We start from the raw sequence: 20,912 nt of genomic DNA on the forward strand, positions 1-20,912 counted from the left end.
CAGGAAATTCCATATATATAGGATTAGTATTGGGAACCTTCCATAATTTGTTAAGCGTTTGAAGCCTCTGGGATAAATCAAATATTTTTGTGATTATCGGCGAGAATTCGAGTGCAAATTCTTTCCTCAGCCAGGAAGGAAGTTTACCAGGGCCAGCTGCAGTTCTTTTCGGCTGAGCTGAGAGCTTAAATCGGTAAACGTATTGATATATAAGGCAATGTCTATTAGAGAGAAGATAGTAGCTAGTGACCTGTTCAATAGACCTTATTTGCTCTATATGCTAATTGACCATTACAAACTAACAACGCGATATTCTCAGAAGGATCGATCCTTTGCCTTTTTGGAAGTATAAAAAAATGCATGCCAACGTGAATATGACTATTTCTAAAAGAGACCACTACTTAGAGGACCGTCACACGATCTGTAATGAGGCAACAAGACAGCGAAGCCAACAAGGTCTATTGCTTCCTTCCAGTCAACGAGTTAACAGTATACCACCATTTTTTGTACAGGATTTGAGCTTATTGTTCTCATGTTTAACGGCACTGACTTGATTTCTGCGAATAAGTTCATCAATTCGATCCTGAAGATCAGGGAAAGCGAATCCCCTGCGAATCAACTTCCTTCGCTTATCAAGTAGATGTTTAACTAATGGTGATATTAATGGAGGGTCTTTTGAAGACGTCTTCACCCTTATGAGGAGAAAATATTTGTCAAATAAATTGAAGAGTGTGTGAGATAAATAACCAACCAATGCTTCCGGATCCTCCAGTCCTGCTGTTGAAGAGCAGTTAGCGTTTTAGCTTTGCGCTGGTCCCTAACATCCCTAAAGGTAATCCTCTCACCGGATGGCTTCTCACGGGCTCTTGGAATGGCTACGGCGCAGACTGAGTGATCTGAACAAACTGGGCACTTTTTATGCGAGAAAATAAGGCACATAACATTAACATAAGAGTGTCCTCAAAACTCTCCTACACGTTACCGGTAGTAAGAACCGACTATGAAATTTTTAATATCGGGTTTTAAGGCCACAAAACATGGAACTCTATAGATAAAAACATTAAACCTCTCACGCTGTCGAATCAAATCTGGTTTCATTCAAGATTACTAGATGTTTGAATACAAAGTGTTACTTCTTCCGTTCGCTGAGCTATTCATAAGTGTTTTAGGTATATTTTGAGTTGACTGAGTCTACAGGTGTGCTTCCTCCAATTGCTCAGTAATTGTGTTTAGTTCGTGTGTGTATGAATGTGTGGTGTGTGTGTCTGTGTGACGAGAGATATTGCGTATTTTATCCCTAACTTCATGCTAGTATCTTTCCACTAAGCAATGTGTTAAATCCTTTACAAAACAAAGAAATCAAACAAACACTGCATTGCTTGCATTTTTCGAAAAGGAATCCTTTAACCATACTTATAAAATAAATTTAACTCAACAGAACTTCAACTTCATCTTTATTGTTATACTTTCAAATAGTTTTGCGTCATTCCTTCTGCCCGTCAGGAAAGAAATGATATATTCTCCTACACATTACATAAGAATACCAGAAGTGGATTCAACTCGGAGAAAACCTACAGACAGGGTATTACTTTGGTGAACAAAGGGATAGCATGGTTATTTCTATCAGTTGAAAACTTCATTAACAGTAAAGATATACAAAGTACCTATGTTACATAAGGAAGCCTGTCCCCTTAAGCCATAACTTAAGGGAAGGGTGGTATTTGGTGTCTTCATATAGGCTGACCTGTGGGGTTGTACAATCGAGAAGAGTTTTAGCACAAGTCGAGATGTAAAAGTTCACTGCTTGAGGATGAAACAAAAAGCTGAGAAAATAGCTTTACGCGAAGTTTAGAACAATTATAACATATAATGTGTGGGAGTCTTTCCACGAATATTTCTCTAACGTTTCTTCTTCAAAGTCGAAACTGAAGTGGCGTCGCAAACGACGCCGTTTAAGTCAGTTTTCAGCTTTGAATTTCTATCCTTGATTGACTTCTGACAAACTCTCCGAATTACATGATCCTTTAAGGTCGATTTCTTGCGACGTTCAAAGAAACACCTACCACAAGCCCACCAAAGGTCCTCTTGAACAGACTTTGGTCCCTTTGCCCTTCGACGGGAGCTGACCTTCTCGGATTTTTTTCTGACCAACTGCAGCAAACCAGGAACCTCTTCCTGTTCAACGGCGCAGTGAAACCTTTGCTCGCGATCGTAATACTTTAAAACCTATAATAGAGCCATTTATTAGTTGGGAAAAGATGAGAAACTTTATTTTGATAGCAGGTTATCACTAAGAAAGTCGATAAGGTGTTCCAGACGATCAGATTGGTATGAAGAAGTCCAAAACCGAAGTGCGAGAAACTCATTAGGACTACCTGGGAAGAAGGACTTAGCACTTACCGCGTGCTTGTCCAAAAACGTGTTTGGCAGAAACCAGATTGTTCCTTCGTCAAGCGGGTCAAGAGATTTAGAGTCTAAATAATGACTAGGATTCTGAACAGGAAGGAGGTTGGTTGAAGAGCCTTCTACTGCAATCAAGCTGGACTCCCTGAACTCTTCACTCAAATCACATGCATCACTTGCACATTCTGATGGTAGAAAAAGAGAGCATACTGTAAAATCCTTAAGATCATAACCCCTTCTAAGGCCTCTGTTCTTCTAATAAGTCACAAAGGGCTCTTACTCTCTCACAATGTTTTAGTCGAAAGCATATATCATAAGTGAGTGAGTGAGTGAGTGAGAGAGTGAATGACTGAATGAATGAATGAATGAATGAATGAATGAATGAATGAATGAATGAATGAATGAATGAATGAATGAATGAATGAATGAATGAATGAATGAATGAATGAATGAATGAATGAATGAATGAATGAATGAATGAATGAATGAATGAATGAATGAATGACTCAATGAATGTGTAGCTGCGTGGAGAGGTCCCCTCTACTAATTGTGGACACCTAAACACTACAAGTTTCCTATAACAATGGCAAATTCTATAAGCAGAAAGTGAAGGCCTCTTTATCTAAAACCTATTTTACTCTTTTTTGGTACACTCTGTAGTTATGGTCGTTGGAAAGGGTTTTGTCTTGTTTATTACCTTGCCGGTATTTTTCTTTTCTTGTTGTTTCTTTTTCTTTCTCTCTTTCATTTGTTTTTCCCCATTTGCTACTATAAGACTTTTTTCCCCCCTGTAAAAAGGTTGGTTGTCAGTCCCTTCAAAAATCCTTGAGAAGTTGCATAACTCGTGACTTAACTAAGTTGTACAACTCCAGACTTAACTAGTATTACAATAATAGAATAAATACAACAGAATGGTTAGAACCTTTCTGAAATCCATTGATAGAATGGAACTTGTGCCTTCTACAATGGTCATTGTTAACCTCGGGGTGGATGTTTGACCCCGCAATCTTGCAAAATAGTTGTTGCACTTTATTGGAGGTAGCGAAGGATCCTAAAAAGGAAACCATTGCATCCTTAGATTATTGAGTTTGTTGAAAACCACAAAGATATGCAAAGGAAGTGTTTTGAATTCGCAGTGTATCAACTGAAAACATGCCATTGATGACCATCACTACAATGTCATCATTGGCTATAAGAACCTCTCTCTCTCCTTTGCCCTAGGTTTCATATCTGGTAAATTTCAATCTCCAAAAAGTTATAACACTAAAAAAGACTGGATGCCCTAAACTCTCATGTTAACCAACAATCCCCGCCGGTATAAACGGCAGCTAAGGAAATAATCTTTTTTCAAAACCAGACCATGACTCAAGGCCTTTTAAACTGAAGAGAGCTTATAAAACAAAAGTCCAAACATTTTTCTGTTAAATGCTGAGAAATGAACATTTCCATAGAAAAGTGCTTTGATCAACCGGCTTTGCAGCAAAAGTGCCAAGGTATGTAAATTCTCTTGCTGTAGCAGACCTCTTATCCTAGTTGCTCTGCATGTGAGTGTTTCAGTGATTGTACATGTGCATTGCAACTTTCTGAAGAGATAAGATTTTAATCACTTATGGGCCTTTTAAAACGTTTGAGCAACTTTAAAACAAATACTGTATTGGTCTAGAATTATAAATATTTTTTTCAAGCCAGTGAGGGTAGAGCCTAAATGAGGGGAATGGGGGGGGGGGGGGGTGGAATCTACTAAGTAGCTCACAAAAGGTCACAAAATTACCGGAAGACATGAAACGATGAAACGTCTTATCGAAATGTTGCAGAAAGTTGCTAATTCATCAGCATCATCGTTTTACTGAGAATCACCACTGAACGTCAAATTGCCTATGTAAAATGGAGTACCATTTTTAATTCCTTATAGAGGACAACGTGAATTCGTTGGCTAAAGCATGGATTTGAAGCAAGTGCATCCGGTAAGTTTCGTGTGGAGGTCCAAATTACAGCATCGATCAAGATCGAGAGATTCGAAGCTATGCTCGTTCAACTATTACTATTTATCTCATAACAAAATACAAACCTTCTTTCCTTTTCATCTTGTCACTTGTGACTCTGAAAGGTCTTGAAGTGACATTCCCAGTCAAGCCTGAACTGAACTCCATTGCGATGATCAGTTCCCATTTATTCCTTTGCATGACGTCTGCCTTTTCAAGCCAGTACACTGGATTCCCGTCTTTTGTTTTGTACACGGAGCCAAGATCTATGCTGACAACTCGACTTCTACCCTCATTATGTTCAGTGTTTACATCAAGTTCAACGAGACCTAGGGGTTTTAAAATGAAGGAAAACTCAGATAAAACATTAGACGACGTCAGTAGACACCCAAAGCCACACCGTTACAATAATAACCAAGATATCTTGAATTTGGAATAAATGTGATGGAATATTTTAAGCCTGGTGAATAAATGAGAATGATATATTATTGAGTAAGGTGACAAAGGCATACTCGGAAAAAAATCTAAGTGTTCCTATCAGGAGTCGAACCTAAGACCTTCCGATCATTAGTTCGGGTCCTCTTCCACTTAGCTACAGGAGACTCGTGAGAGCTAAGGCCATTAAACTAGGTTCATGGGACAAACATCCTGCATACTGCTAGCATTAAATTTTCAATGGCCTACCTATAGTGTCATGTGTTTTAATTGCAGCCTCAGGACACCTCTGAATATAAGCTCGAACGCAGGTGATTTCCTCAGATGCTTGCATCGCAACAGTTACTTCCGAGTCTTTCAAGGGATATTCCAATCCTTGACGAGTTCTCTTCATCGTTTTGCTATACGCATCCTTTAAGTCTATTATCTGGACTTCGACTTCAACTTCAGGAATCTTACTTGAGGACTCAGTGCTAGTCTTCAGAGTTTCTTCCACGTTTTCTGGGTTTTCTACAGTAACAATGAAAATTACATTTGCAAGCCTCAATGCTAGTTTTAAAGCCCTTGAGAAAGGTACAGGTTTAAGAAGCTTATGGAGTTTCTGTCAAAAATGTAGCCACTGTATGTGGTGATACCATTTTGTAGAAGATACTAATTATTGCTAAGCAACAACGCGAACTATATCAAAAACTAACATCGAATGAAGTCAAGACAAACTGACCCAGTCTTTCCCTCGCGAAAGCGGCATGTTTACAAATTGCAATCAAGTCAGTCTCTACCCTGTGCTAAGGAGCAAAATTTCAGCAAGATTTCAATATTTCAGGCAATTTCCTAGCAAGTGATGCAACTATATTTTAACCTCGTATTTACAGATTGCAAAATCAAATGCAAATGACAGTTCCTGAAGGTCGCTCATGCTAACCACAATAAGCGAGTTCCAGAAAGAAGCCGCTTCTAACAGCAAGTGGGCTACATAAAATACTCTCTCAAAGTCAAACACGAAGCATCATGTAACGTTAATGTACACTCAATTTATCCTGACCTGGGTTGTTAAACGAGGAAGATCCATTAAAAAACTGCCGAGTAGGCAAAACGCAGTCTGACTCGTTTGCGTCTGCCGCTGGAGTTGGTAGGCTCCCGGGATTTGAGCATCCGAATCCTTGCTTAGACTGTATTAGTTCATCAAGATCGTTGAGTCTTTCATCCAATTCAGGATCGATCTGTGAGCAGCTCATTTGGAGCAAACGTGGTTTATAATCTATTCTTCACGCCTTTTAGATATCTGCACGTTTCGTACTCCCACGATCGAAGTCCGCGGGGTGATTTTTGGAATCATTTCATTTGTCACAAAAAAAGAACAATCTCGTTTGTCACGAAATGACCCTTCTGCAATAAACACCTGACCTGGACGGGTGTTGCTGAAAGTAATATCAGTTTAGCAGCAAACTGGTTGAGGTCTTTTATTGCCAGTGATTAGTTATTAGCTTCAGTAAGTACTTAGGTCATCTCGTGGTAAGAAACACTGTTCGACTGTATTTGTTGTAACAGATGTCTACTTTATCTTCTTCGAACCTAGCGAAGCCAAGGTCGTATTTTCACTAACACTGAACTTATAGAAAGACGTATTCTGGTACACAATATTACACGAAGGAATATTTTGCATGCATGAACTGATATGAAAACATCGACACTTCCCATTTCTGTCAGGTCTTTCCAAGAAATTGCTGTCTTGTAAAAACGTAATAATGCATGAGATATGAACACCAGTCACGCAAGGCAATCTATCTTTAAGACTGAGAATTCCAAAATTATGGACTTAAAATGTGAAAAAAACCCTTGATCCTGAATGACTGCCTTTTAATTTCCATTGCAGTAATTGCGGTGAAAAAAGCTCGTCAACTAATTTAATTTATAGAGAACAGTCAAGTTTCAAGTGTTTTTTTTTTTATTTCCACATATTAATTAAACACAAAGAACAGGAATTGGGGCGAAAGGAATGTGGAGGTGTGAAAACGATGGGCTTAAAAAATGTTTATACATCGGATGTCTTACTTAAAAAAAGGATATATGCATTTAAATTAATCTTAGTTAGCGAGCGTACGTGGAAATAAGCAAACAAAGGTATGTAAAATAAACGAATAAGTAAGAAGAAAGAAGAAGAAGAAGTAAGAAGAAGAAAAAGAAAAAAAGAAAATAAATAACAATGCAGGAAGTCAAGAAATCACTCTCAGGCTTCGGATGATAGACCGAAGAACCTTTACCCACTAAAAGGCGCACATCTACCGCCATGAAAAACGTGATTATTTTCCGCCTTTCCGTGCACGTTAGCAGCCATTTTTAGCCGCCTACAGGAAGTTATAAAATAGTCACGCGATAGCAGTTTCAAATACACACAAAAATTTACGGTAAAAAAATAATGCCTGAGTGGATGATTGAGAAACTCTTCAACAGATCTTTGTACGCAGTTAAGCAGTATAAAAACTTTTTACAACATAGGAGACGAATAGCGATTATTTACATCGCGGCAGATTGTACATTTTCTTATCTACACTGTTGACACTTCTGCCTAATCAGGTGTGACAAATGTAAACGAAATTCGATCATTATCGGAAGAATTTACTGTCACGTTTCCATTTAACGCAGCTGGCTTGCCTTAGACTGTTTGCATACAGACAATTAATCCTTGACAAGTTTTAAATGAAACCTTTTTTGTATGGTTGAAGAGCACTGACGTTTTCGTTGAGGTGCAAAAGAGGAAAACTGAGCTTGTTATTTCATTATACTGGTCGAGCAAATGTAACTTGTCATGGAAAACTTGCTCATCCTTTACGCAAGATCACGTAAGTGTCACAGAAGATTGCTCCTGTGACAGTGTTGTGATCACGAAGGAACCTTAACTTTTCAAAGATAAAGCACAGAAAACGTCCAACCTTAACACATTAAAAAGAAAAAAAGTTCCTTTAACTTTTTAAGGTTATTTTCGCTCCTCAAATAGCGTGTGCATGGGCTGAGCTCCTTTAATGGAAGCGGACTGGAACGCCAGACCCCTCATTTTGTCTGTTTGTTTTGTTTCTTATTACAAAATAGGGATTTGTTAAAGTTTCCATTCCATTGCATTTGATGGCATTCCAGATCGTTCGATGTTACCCCTTTTTTTGCTAAACTGGCACGTATGTGCATTGCGATAGTGTCAACGACCTCACGTAAGTTGGCGGCTAGAATACCTTATCTCAGACGGCAAATAACAAGAAAGGAATGGTTGCGATTATATGGCAGTAGGGATTGAAAATGAAATGAAATGATATGTTCCATGCATTCAAACATTAATTTAAAAAAAAAGAATACTGAAGCAATGTTATCTGCAGACGTTCAAATTGCGTGCCCTTTAGGGGTAATAGAATGTTATCCCATTTAATTTAACAAAGAAAGAAATATCCCTGGGATACAATTATTTCTGGATTTCGAAAAAGCATTTACTTTAGGCATTTTCGCGGGATGCTTAATGTGGACTATCCTCGCTAATGGAATAGCCGGTTTGAGTCACAAAGATAGCGTGGTGTTGTTTCCTATTCCCTGTGTTTTACGCGACTTATACATATCGTTATACCGGAAAATTGCAATACGATAACGTAATGACCACACGCTTGGCCTGACTCACGTGTTCAGTTCTGGTTATGTTATGTAATTTTTCAATTACATAACTTAGCTTGTAAATGACCGAAAATGACTTTCCTCCTCGCATAGTTGTTCTACAGCTGTCAAACAAAGCATGATTCCTTCGTCAGGAACTCCTAAATTTCCAACGCGTTAACTGTCGAGTGCTTCTTAGAAGTTTTTGTTTCGATTTATCGCTCCAAAAAGGTTAATTTCCTTTTTGAAAACTGCATAGTTGCCGGTCTAAAACATGTAAACAATATGGCCGCCACAACAGTGGACAAAAACATCCCTTCTAGGAGGGGGAGCAGATTTTAATCCACGTTTAATGAATAAATCAAACAAGGATTTGACGTCACACAGGTAGGGATGAGGGGGCAACCTCGTTCCCAGGGTCTCTCTTCTTCCCGCCTTAGCGAGAGAGAGAGAGACCCTGGGTGAAGCTGGTCACGTGACAGCACACGACAAACTTCTCCCCAGTAGGGGTACACTTACTCAATTATTTTATTCGCAAGAGCCGATCAGAGATTTTCAAGCGGGTGCGATTTTATAAGCACGCGAAATGCGAGAGATTTGGCGCAGTTTCCTGTCTGCTGCAAAAATTGTATATTAAGTACAATCTAGGGAATTTCAAACGGTCAATGAAGCAGAGGTTGATCATAAATTCTACAACTTGAATCGGAGTAATTTATCTACACTAGTTGGAACTGATTCCATGAATTCTACCAGAAATAGCATTTATTCAAGCTTAAACTGCGGTAATAAGTACATCTTTTGCTCTATAAAATGAAATGTAGTTTATAAAAAATTCTTTCAGTAACAGCATTATAGTACATCACTCACAAGAAAATGCAAATACATTCTTCTTGTTAATAGTAATCTGTTTATTTACATGTAATTCGCGAAGCACAATATTGAATATTTATTTGGTCACCGATTTCCTGTGAATAAATACATTGTTTTCGATCACAATCAGCGCTCTGAGCTCAATATTTTTCGTTTAACTACGTCTTAAAGTCAAGGACATAGGGAATAAACTAAGATGAAAAGTACGTTATATTCACACGCGGCTTGCTTCAGTCCGTTGGTATTTCTGAACACTTCGCCTGCTTACATTCTATTGCCAAAAATTCTTGGTATTCCATTTGGCAATACTAAAATTGATCTTCTTTTGCATTTCACTCCATTTGGAGCTCTGTTAAAAGGCGTAAAGCCAGCGATACTTCTGTTAATTCTAATCACCATGCCTGTTTAGGTTTTGACTCAAGCGTCCTCCATCGTCTGTCGGTTTCCCTCTGGCGTCCCGATACGACTGTTTTTAAAATAATTATTTTGGGTTAACAACACTCTACCTGAGTGGAAGAAACGTGAACCTCATCCAGGTCTCAAGTGAGTGTGTGATGTAGAAATGCTTGGTTGTAAAACTGCTTGCTGTCGTAAAGTTCGTAGCTGGCTTCTCCGTCCTTCTGAGAAAGCGACAACTGCATACCTTACTACCCCTCCCTAACGACAAATTTTGTCAAGCACCCAGATTTTGGGTGCCACGTGACCAGCTTCACCCAGGGTCTCTCTCTCTCTCTCGCTAAGGCGGGAAGAAGAGAGACCCTGGGAACGAGGTTGATGAGGGGGTCCCTTCCCTCTATAAAACGTTTGTAAGGATGCGCTTCAGAAAACATCCCTTGAAGGAGAGAGTAGAATTTAATTCAGGTTTAATGAAGAAATCAAATGATGATTTGACGTCACACGGGTAGAGATGACGGGGTCCCCTCCTTCGTGATAAACGCTACGATAATAGATTTTGATTGGACCGCTTTTGTTTAAAGACAATCAGAATGAAGACAATCAATAAGTGTTTGCAAGGGCCACCGCGACAACATAAAAGTACCGGATCCTGTAGTGAAGGATCTAATCATCAAAAAAATTGTAAGGCAAATAATCTAAAAAAAGAGCAAGGCTGATTTCACTGTCAGGGAAGTATATTTTCCAAGTTTCGAAAGGCACGGCCTTTCTTCTACAGGGTATGTTTGAGACTGACCCTGTGGCAAGGTATGTTACAATTTTAAACAGTTATAATATGTACCAGTCCTGAAAGACTAGGCTAAAATTACATAAACAAAAACGTTACAATTTGAACTTTGAAAATACAACTGGTAAAGAGGTATCAGCAAATAGCTAAAGTTACAACATGGAAGACGAAAACAAAATACCTCACAATGAATTTTTTACTTAACTCACGAAGATTAAAGACGGTTAAAATGTTCATGTCTCATCTCTCCTATTAAGACCTAAGCGTTCAAGAGTTTGACCTCTGTCGATGAGATCTTTGCGCACACTGTCACGATTAGATTTGATGAGTTCGAGAGGAATAAGGAGCATGTCAGTAGCGTTATGGTCGTTAGAAAGAAAATGTTCTGAGACTGTGGTGGGTTGGAACTGTTTGTTTGTTTGTCAACTGGTCTTCGATGTTGGTTAAAACGGTCTTTAAGTCGTCGTTTTGTTTCTCCTATGTATTTTTTGTGGCAGCGGTTGCAGTGTAACATGTAAATAACGTTTTTAGAGTAGCAGTCTATATGATGAGTAATATGTCTAGTTTCACCCGTAGAATAAAGTAATAAGAAGTACCCAATAACAGAGTGTGTCTCAAGTCTCTTTGCAATTGCTTGTAGCATTTTCAGAAAGGCCCCACAGTAGCTTGTAAATTCGGGGAATAAGATTCCGTTCGCTAAAGATTTCATTTTTAGCTAAAGCGATCCGGAACATATCAAACTGTGTTAGCTTACACAATTTGCCTTTTAAAAGGTCATAGAATAATCAAATGTGGGAATAGATGTAGGAAAGAACATTTTAACTATTTCACTGAACAATGTTCTTGTTGAGGTGCCCCTGAGTAAGTATTCTACGCCGGCCTTCATGATCACTTATACCTGCCAACTCTCACGCCTGCAGCTTGGTTGAAAACTTTGATCTCACGCCAGCTCACGCTTACGGACCAATTTCTCACGCCTGGTTGAAAAATGTGAGCTCTTACTAAAAATATGTTAACTCAAACCAATGCCAAAAACGAAAAGTCCGAGTAACATGAGTAAATGACGATACTTTCCCCGAAACCTCTGATTTTTGAAGGTCCATATGGAGCATAATCTTAGGAACTTCAGAATTATTCGGAACGTCTTCAGAAATCTTCGAGCGTCTTCGGAACTCTTCGGAAGTCTTCGAAAATCTGCGGATATAGTCGTGTTGTCTTCAAAAATCGTGGTACTCCTAGAATAAAAATCTCACGCCTTGAGCCAGAAAAAGTTGGCAGGTACACCGTCACTGACTTAGTCGGAACGTAATTTTTTGCTTCAATCATGGCTCTTCTTTGCGACGGACCAACAACCTTAGTGATTTACTAGTTAGCGCCAAACTACGTAGACAACTGTTTAACTGTTTAACTTGCAACTACATAACAGAGGAACGTACCAGTTACACATCTCATTCTACCGGTGAAACTAGACATATTACTCATCATTTAGACTGCTACTCTAAAAACGTTATTTACATGGTACACTGCAACTGCTGCCACAAACAATACATTGGAGAAACAAAACGACGACTTAAAGACCGTTTTAACCAACACCGAAGACCAGTTAACAAACAAACAAACAGTTCCAAACCTACCACAGTGTCAGAACATTTTCTTCCTACTGAACGACCATAACGCTTCTGGCATGCTCCTTATTCCTCTCGAACTCATCAAATCTAATCGTGACACTGTACGCAAAGCTATAGAGGCATACCTCATCGACAGAGGTCAAACCCTTGAACGCTTAGGTCTTAATAGGAGAGATGAGATATGAACATTTTTCCCGTCTTTAATCTTCCTAAATTATGTGAAAAACTCATTGTGACGTATTCTGTTTTCGTCTTCCATGTTGTAACTTTAGCTATTTGCTGATACCTCTTTACCAGTTGTATTTTCAAAGTTCAAATTGTAACGTTTTTGTTTATGTAATTTTAGCCTAGTCTTTCAGGACTGGTATCTATTGCATGTAACTGTTTAAAATTGTAACATACCTTGCCACAGGGTCAGTCTCAAACATACCCTGTAGACGAAAGGCCGTGCCTTTCGAAATATTGGAAAATATACTTCCCTGGCAGTGAAATTAGCTTTGCTCTTTTTTAGATTATTTGCTTTACAATTTTTTTGATGATTAGATCCTTCACTACAGGATCCGGTACTTTTATGTTGTCGCGGTGGCCCTTGCAACACTCATTGATTGTCTTCATTCTGATTGTCTTCAACAAAAACGGTCTAATCAAAATCTATTATCGTAGCGTTTATCACGAAGGAGGGGACCCCCTCATCCCTACCTGTGTGACGTCAAATCCTTGTTTGATTTATTCATTAAACGTGGATAAAAATCTGCTCCCTCTCCTAGAAGGGATGTTTTTGTCCACTGTTGTGGCGGCCATATTGTTTACATGTTTTAGACCGGCAACTATGCAGTTTTCAAAGAGGAAATTAACCTTTTTGAAGCGACAAATCGAAAGAAAAACTTCTAAGAAGCACTCGACAGTTAACACGTTGGAAATTTAAGAGTTCCTGACGAAGGAATCATGCTTTGTTTGACAGCTGTAGAACCACAATGCGAAGAGGAAAGGTCATTTCCGGTCATTATGAGCTATGTTATGTAATTGAAAAATTACATAACATAACCAGAACTGAACACGTGAGTCAGGCCAAGCGTGTGGTCATTACGTTATCGTATTGCAATTTTCCGGTATAACGATCTGTATAAGTCGCGTAAAACACAGGGAATAGGAAACAACACCACGCTATCTTTGTGACTCAAACCGGCTATTCCATTGGCTAGGATAGTTTTAAAAATCTGCGAAGCATACAATAAGATTAAATGAGACCACATTTAGCCTAAAGTAAATGCTTTTTCGAAATCCAGAAATAATTGTATCCCGGGGATATTTCTTTCTTTGGTAAATGGGATAACATTCTATGCCCTTCTAAAGGGCACGCAATTTGAACGTCTGCAGATAGCATTGCTTCAGTATTTTTTTTTTATAATTAATGTTTGAATGTATGGAACATATCGGTTGTGTATTAACGTTTCATTTTCAATCCCCACAGCCATACTGAATGGCAACCATTCCTTTCTTGTTATTTGCCGTCTGAGATAAGGTATTCTAGCCGCCAACTTACGTGAGGTCGTGGACACTTTCGCAATGCACATACGTGCCAGTTTTGCAAAGAAAGGGTAACATCGAACGATCTGGAATGCCATCGAATGCAATGGAATAGAAACTTTAACAAATCCATATTTTGTAATAAGAAACAAAACAAACAGACAAAATGAGGTCTCTGGGGTTCCAGTCCGCTTCCATTAAAGGAACTCAGCCCATGCACACGCTATTTGAGGAGCGAAAATAACCTTAAGTTAAAGGAACTTTTTTTTCTTTTTAATATTTTCGTGTTGTGTGTTAAGGTTGAACGTTTTCTGTACTTTATCTTTAAAAGGTTAAGGTTTCTTCATGATCACAACACAGACACAATAATTTACGTGACAATTTTTTTTGACAATGTTACGTGATCTTGCGTGAAGGATGAGCAAGTTTTCCATGACAAGTTACATTTTCTCGACCAGAATAATGGAATAACGTACTCAGTTTTCCTCTTTTGCACCTCAACGAAAACTTCAGTGCTCTACAACCACGCAAGCAGTTTCAGCATTTAAAACTTGTCAAGGATTACTTGTCCGTAAGCAACCAGTCTAAGACAAGCCAGCTGCGTTAACTGGAAAAGTGACTTAGTAAATTCTTCCGGTGATGATCGAATTTTGTTTACATTTGTCACACCTGATTAATAGGCAGAAGTGTCAACAGTGTAGAAAAGAAAATTTACAATCTGCCGCGATGTAAATAATCGCTGTTCTTCCCCCTATGTTGTAAACTAGTTTTTATACCGCTAAACTACGTAAATAGATCTGTTGAAGAGTTTCTCAATCATCCACTCAGGCATTATTTTTTTACCGTAAAGTTTTGTGTGTATTTGAAACTGCTATCGCGTGACTATTTTGTAACTTCCTGTAGATTATCGACATTCGGTCACGCAGGCACGTACGCTCGTTGCAGATATCCTTTTGTTGAGTAAGAGATCAGGTGTGTAAACACTTTTTAAGCCCGTGGGTTTTCGTTTTCACACCTCCACATTCCTTCCTCCCTAATTCCTGTTCTTTGTGTTTACTAGTATGTATGTTGAAATAAAAATTTGAAACTTTGAAACTTGACTTTTCTTAATAACGTGTACCAAAGTACGTCTTTCTATAAGTTGTTTTATAAAATACGACCAGGAGGTTCGAAGAAGATAAAATAGACATATGTTACAACAAATACGGTCGAACTGTGTTTGTTACGACGAGATGACCTTAGTACTTTAATACCGAAGCTTATAACTAATTACTGACAAAAAAAGCCCTCGACCAGATTGCTGCTAAACTTTGAGCATCACCCGCCCAGGTCAGGTGTTTATTGCAGAAGGGTCATTTCGTGACAAATGAGATTTTTCTAGTTTTTGTGACTAATTAAATAATTACAAAAACTACCCCGCGGATTTCCATCGTGGGAGTACAGAACGTGCAGGTATCTAAAAGGCGTGAAGAATAGATTGTAAACCACGTTTGCTCCAAATGAGCTGCTCACAGATCGATCCTGAATTGGATGAAAGACTCAACGATCTTGATGAACTAATACAGTCTAAGCTAGGATTCGGATGCTTAAATCCCGAGAGTCGTCCAGATGCAGACGTACACGAGTCAAACTGCATTTTGCCTACTCGGGAGTTTTTAAACGGATCAGCTTCCTCGTTTAACAACCCAGGTCAGGATAAATTGAGTGTATATTAACGTTTTACATGATGCCTTGTGTTTGACTTTGAGAGCGTATTTTATGTAGCCCACTCGCTTGTAGAAGCGGCTGGTTGCTGGAACTCGCTTATTATGGCTAGCACGAGCGACCTTCAGGAACCGTTATTTGCATGTTTGATTTTGCAATCAGTAAATACGAGGTTAAAATATAGTTGCATTACACGCAAGGAAATTGTCTGAAATCTTGAAATGTTGCTGAAACTTTGCTCCTTAGCACAGGGTAGAGACTGACTTGATTGCAGTCTCTTAAGACTGTGTCAGTCTTGATTTCATTCTATGTTAGTTTTTAATATAGTTTGCGTTGTTGCTTAGCAATAATCAGTGTCTTCTACAAAATAATATCACCACATACAGTGGCCACATTTTTAACAGAACTGACTCCCTAAGCATCTTAAACCTGTACCTTTCTCAAGGGCTTTAAAACTGCATTGAAGCTTGCTAATGTAATTTTCATTGTTATCAGTAGAAAACCCGGAAAACGTGTATGAAACCCTCAAGACTAGCACTGACTCCTCAAGTAAGATTCCTGAAGTTGAAGTCGAAGTCCAGATAATAGACTTAAAGGATGCGTATAATAAGACGATGAAGAGAACTCGTCAAGGATTGGAATATCCCTTGAAAGACTCGGAAGTAACTGTTGAGATGCAAGCATCTGAGGAAATCACCTGCGTTCGAGCTTATATTCAGAGGTGTCCTGAGGCTGCAATTAAAACACATGACACTATAGGTAGGCCATTGAAAATTTACTGCCAGCAGTATGCAGGATGTTCGTCCCAGGATGTTTGAATCTAGTTTATTGGCCTTAGCTCCCACGAGTCTCCTAGCCTGTAGCTCAGTGGTAGAGTACCCGAACTAGTTATTGGAAGGTTATTAGGTTCAACTCCTGATAGGAACACTTGGATTTTTTTCCGAGTATGCCTTTGTCACTTACTCAATAATATATTATTCTCATTTATTCACCAGGCTTAAAATATTCCATCACATTTATTCCAAATTGATTCAAGATTGTTGGTTATTATTGTAACGGTGTGGCTTTGGGTGTCTAACATCGCCTCGTGTTTTTACTGAGTTTTCCTTCATTTTAAAACCCGTAGGTCTCGTTGAACTAGATGTAAACACTGAACACAATGAGGGTAGAAGTCGAGTTGTCAGCATAGATCTTGGCTCCGTGTACAAAACAAAAGACGGGAATCCAGTGTACTGGCTTGAAAAGGCAGACGTCATGCAAAGGAATAAATGGGAACTGATCATCGCAATGGAGTTCAGTTCAGGTTTGACTGGGAATGTCACTTCAAGACCTTTCAGAGTCACAAGTGACAAGATGAAAAGGAAAGAAGGTTTGTATTTTGTTATGAGATAAATAGTAATAGTTGAAAGAGCATGAGCCTCGAATCTCTCGATCTTGACCGATGCTGTAATTTGGACCTCCACACGAATCTTACAGATGCACTTGTTTCAAATCCATGCTTTTGCCAACGAATTCATGTTGTTCTCTGTTAGGAATTAGAAATGGTACTCCATTTTACATAGGCAATTTGTCGTTCAGAGGTGAATCTCAGTAAAACGATGGTGGTGATGAATTAGCAACTTTCTGCGACATCTCAATGGAAGACTATTTAGGTCTTCCGGTAATTTGGAAAATGGCATAGATACCACATTGAAGTGACCTTTTGTGAGCTACTTGGTAGATTCCCTCCCCCCTCCAATTCCCCTCATTTAGGCTCTGTTCTCATTTGTTTGACAAAAATATTTATAATTCTAGACCAATAAAGAATCTGTTTTAAAGTTGCTCAAACGTTTTAAAAACCCAATAGTGATTAAAATCTTATCTCTTCAGAATGTTGCAATGCACATGTACAATCAAACACTCACATGAAGAGCAACTAGGATTAGAGGTTTGCTACAGCAAGAACATTTACATACCTTGGCACTTTTGGTGAAAAGCTGGTTGATCAAAGCACCGTTCTATGGAACTGTACATTTCTCAGCATTTAACAGAAACTTTTTTGAAAGACTTTTGTTTTCTAAGCTCTCTACGGTTTAAAAGGCCTTGAGTTATGGACTGGTTTTGAAAATAATTTTCTTTCTTTAGCTTCCGTTTATACCGGCAGGGATTGTCGGTTAACATGAGAGTTTAAAGCATCCAGTCTTTTTTAGTGATATAACTTTTCTTTCTTATCACAATTTTTGTGATTGAAATTTACCAGATATGAAACTAAGGCAAAGGAGAGATAGAGTTTCTTATAGCCAATGATGACTTGATTGTAGTAATGGTCATCAATGGCATGTTTTCAGTTGATGCACTGCGAATTCAAAGCACTTCCTTTGCATATCTTTGTGTTTTTCAACAACCCAATAATCTAATGATGGAATGGTTTCCTTTTTAGGATCCTTCGCTACCTCCTATAAAGTGCAACGACTATTTTGCAAGATTGCAAGGTCAAACATCCACCCCGAGGTTAACCATGGCCATTGTGGAAGGCAAAACAAGTTCCATTCTATCAATGGATTTCAGAAAGGTTCTAACCATTCTGTTGTATTTATTCTATTATTGCAATACTATAGTTCAGTCTCGATCGAGTTATACAACTTAGTTAAGTCATGAGTTATGCAACTTCCCAAGGAATTGTTTTGGAGGGCTTCCAACCACCCTTTTTTCAGGGGGGAAGAACGTCTTTTAGTAGCAAATGGAGAAAAACAAATGAAAGAGAAAAGATAAAGAAACAACAAGAATAGAAAAATAACGGCAATGAAATGCACAAGACAAAACCCTTTCCAACGGCCACAACTACAGAGTGTACCAAAGTAAATTTTACATAGATTTTGTAAACAGGCCTTCATTTTCTGTTTATAGAATTTGCCATTGTTATAGAAAACTTGAAATGTTTAGGTGTCCACAATTAGAAGAAGGGACCTCTCGACTCAGCTACACTTTCATTCATTCATTCATTCATTCACTCACTCACTCACTCACTCACTCACTCACTCACTCACTCCCTCACTCACTCACTCATTCACTCACTCATGATATGTGCTTTCGACTAAAACATTGTAAGGGTGTAACAGCCTTTTGTCACTTGTTAGAAGAACAAAAGCCTTAGAGGGGATTATGATTTTAAGGATTTTACAATATGCTTTTTTTTCCTACCATAAGAATGTGCAAGCGATGCATGTGCTGTGAGTGAAGCTAAAGAGTCCAGGGAGTCCAGCTTGATTGCAGTAGAAGGCTCTTCAACCAACCTCCTTCCTGTTCAGAATTCTGGTCATTATTTAGACTCTAAATCTTGCGACCCGATTGACGAAGGAACAATCTTGTTTCTGCCAAACACGTTTTTGGACAGGCAGGCGGTAAGTGCTCAGCCCTTGTTCCCAGGTAGTCCTAATGAGTTTCTCGCACTTCGGTTTTGGACTTCTTCATACCAAGCTGATCGTCTGGAACACCTTATCGACTTTCTTAGTAATAACCTGGTATTAAAATAAAGTTTCTCATCTTTTCCCAACTAATAAATGGCTCTATTATAGGTTTTAAAGTATTACGATCGCGAGCAAAGGTTTCACTGCGCCGTTGAACAGGAAGAGGTTCCTGGTTTGCTGCAGTTGGTCAGAAAAAAATCCGAGAGGGTCAGCTCTCGTCGAAGGGCAAAGGGACCAAAGTCTGTTCAAGAGGACCTTTGGTGGGCTTGTGGTAGGTGTTTCTTTGAACGTCGCAAGAAATCGACCTTAAAGGATCATGTAATTCGGGGAGTTTGTCAGAAGTCGATCAAGGATAGAAATTCAAAGCTGAAAACTGACTTGAAAGGCGTCGTCTGCAACGCCACTTCAGTTGCGATTTTGAAGAAGAAAAGTTTGAGAAATATTCGTGCAAAGACTCCCACACATTATAGATTATAATTGTTCTAAACCTCGCGAAAGCAATTTTCCCAGCTTTTTGTTTTAACCTCAGGCAGTGAACTCTTACATATCATGACTTGTGCTACACCTCCTCTCGATTGTACAACCCCACAGGACAGCTATATGAAGACACCAAGGCCCTCTCCCTTAAGTTATGGCCTAAAGGGATAGGCTTCCTTATGTAATATAGGTACTTTGTTTATCTTTACTGTTAATGAAGTTTTCAACTGATAGAAATGACCATGCTATCCGTTTGCTCACCAAAGTAATACCTTGTCTGTAGGTTTTCTCCGAGTTGAATCCACTTCTGGTATTCTTATGTAGTGTGTAGGATAATATATCATTTCTTTTCTTACGGGCAGCAGAAATGACGCAAAACTATTTGAAAGCATAACAATAAAGATGAAGTTGAAGTTCTGTTGAGTTAAACTTGTTTTATTATTATGGTTAAAGGATTCCTATACGAAAAATGCAAGCATGTGTTTGTTTGATTTCTCTGTTTTGTAAAGGATTTAACACATTGCTTAGTGGATGCTTCATGATGAAGTTAGGGATAAAAGACGCAGTATCTCACGTCACACAGACACACACACCACACATTCATACACACACGAGCTAAACACAATTACTGAGCAATTGGAGGAAGCACACCTGTAGACTCAGTCAACTCAAAATATACCTAAAACACTTATGAATAGCTCAGAGAACGGAAGGAGTAACATGAAAACAGCTAGTAATCTTGGATGAAATGAGATTTGATTCGACAGTGTGAGAGGTTTAATGTTTTCATCTATAGAGTTCCATGTTTTGTGGCCTTGAAACCCGATATTAAAAATTCCATAGTCGGTTCTTACTTTCGGTAACGTGTAGAAGAGTTTTGAGGACATTCTTGTGTTACTGTTATGTGCCTTATTTTCTCGCATAAAAAGTGCCCAGTTTGTTCAGATCACTTCTGCGCCATAGCCATTCCAAGAGCCCGTGAGAAGCCACAGGATTACCTTTAGGGATGTAAGAGACCAGCACAAAGCTAAAATGCTAACTGCTCTTCAACAGCAGGACTGGAGGATCCGGAAGCATAGGTTGGTTATTTATCTCACACACTCTTCAATCTAGTTGACAACTTTTTTCCCTTCATAAGGGTTAAGACGTATTCAAAAGACTATCACTATTAGTTAAACATCTACTTGACAACGGAAGGAAGTTGATTCGCAGGGGATTCGCTTTAATTCCGTGATCTTCAGGATCGAATTGATAAACTTATTCGCAGAAATCAAGTCAATGCCGTTAAACATGAGAACAAGAAGCTCAAATCCTGTACAAAAAATAGTGGTATACTGTTAACTCGTTGACTGGAACTGAGCAATAGACCTTGTTGGCTTCGTTGTCTTGTTGCCCCATTACAGATCATGTGACGGTCCTCTAGGGAGTAGTCTCTCATAGAATTGGTCATATTTACGCTGGCATGCATTCTTTTCTTCCAAAAAGACAACGGATCGATCCTTCTGAGAATATCGCGTTGTTAGTTTGTAATGGTCAATTAGCATACGCAGCGAATAAGATCAATTGAACACGCCCCTAACTATCTTCTCTCCAGAAGACATGAACTTACATGTGATTTCATCATATTAAC

General features: G+C 38.8%; 2 protein-coding genes across 7 annotated transcripts; one reads left to right on the forward strand and one right to left on the reverse strand.

The window, feature by feature from the left end:
- Positions 1-1,437: 1,437 nt before the first annotated feature.
- Positions 1,438-6,143, reverse strand: LOC146456133 (uncharacterized). Of its 3 annotated transcripts, none has more exons than XM_085093510.1 (6): positions 5,863-6,142; positions 5,070-5,330; positions 4,472-4,714; positions 3,326-3,457; positions 2,401-2,588; positions 1,438-2,226 (listed from the first exon to the last, which is right to left on the reverse strand). In XM_085093510.1, the coding sequence occupies exons 1-6, from the start codon at positions 6,053-6,055 to the stop codon at positions 1,900-1,902; spliced, it is 1,344 nt and encodes a 447-aa protein (XP_084949636.1). In that variant the 5' UTR covers positions 6,056-6,142; the 3' UTR covers positions 1,438-1,899. The 3 variants fall into 3 exon arrangements, with proteins under 3 accessions (XP_084949636.1, XP_084949637.1, XP_084949638.1); XM_085093511.1 differs by having other exon boundaries at positions 3,326-3,454; positions 5,863-6,138; XM_085093512.1 differs by lacking the exon at positions 3,326-3,457 and having other exon boundaries at positions 5,863-6,143.
- An 8,905-nt stretch (positions 6,144-15,048) lies between these two features.
- Positions 15,049-19,699, forward strand: LOC146456134 (uncharacterized). 4 transcript variants are annotated; one of them, XM_085093451.1, is made up of 6 exons: positions 15,049-15,344; positions 15,858-16,118; positions 16,486-16,728; positions 17,779-17,910; positions 18,546-18,739; positions 18,914-19,699. In XM_085093451.1, exons 1-6 carry the CDS (start codon positions 15,155-15,157, stop codon positions 19,280-19,282), a joined length of 1,389 nt encoding a protein of 462 aa, XP_084949577.1. In that variant the 5' UTR covers positions 15,049-15,154; the 3' UTR covers positions 19,283-19,699. The 4 variants fall into 4 exon arrangements, with proteins under 4 accessions (XP_084949577.1, XP_084949574.1, XP_084949576.1 ...); XM_085093448.1 differs by having other exon boundaries at positions 15,077-15,344; positions 15,855-16,118; positions 17,776-17,910; XM_085093450.1 differs by having other exon boundaries at positions 15,077-15,344; positions 17,776-17,910.
- Positions 19,700-20,912: the final 1,213 nt, after the last annotated feature.

This window comes from Pavona decussata, unplaced genomic scaffold, assembly GCF_977016875.1.
Source record: "Pavona decussata unplaced genomic scaffold, jaPavDecu1.1 SCAFFOLD_260, whole genome shotgun sequence".
In the NCBI taxonomy this organism is placed as follows: domain Eukaryota; kingdom Metazoa; phylum Cnidaria; class Anthozoa; order Scleractinia; family Agariciidae; genus Pavona; species Pavona decussata.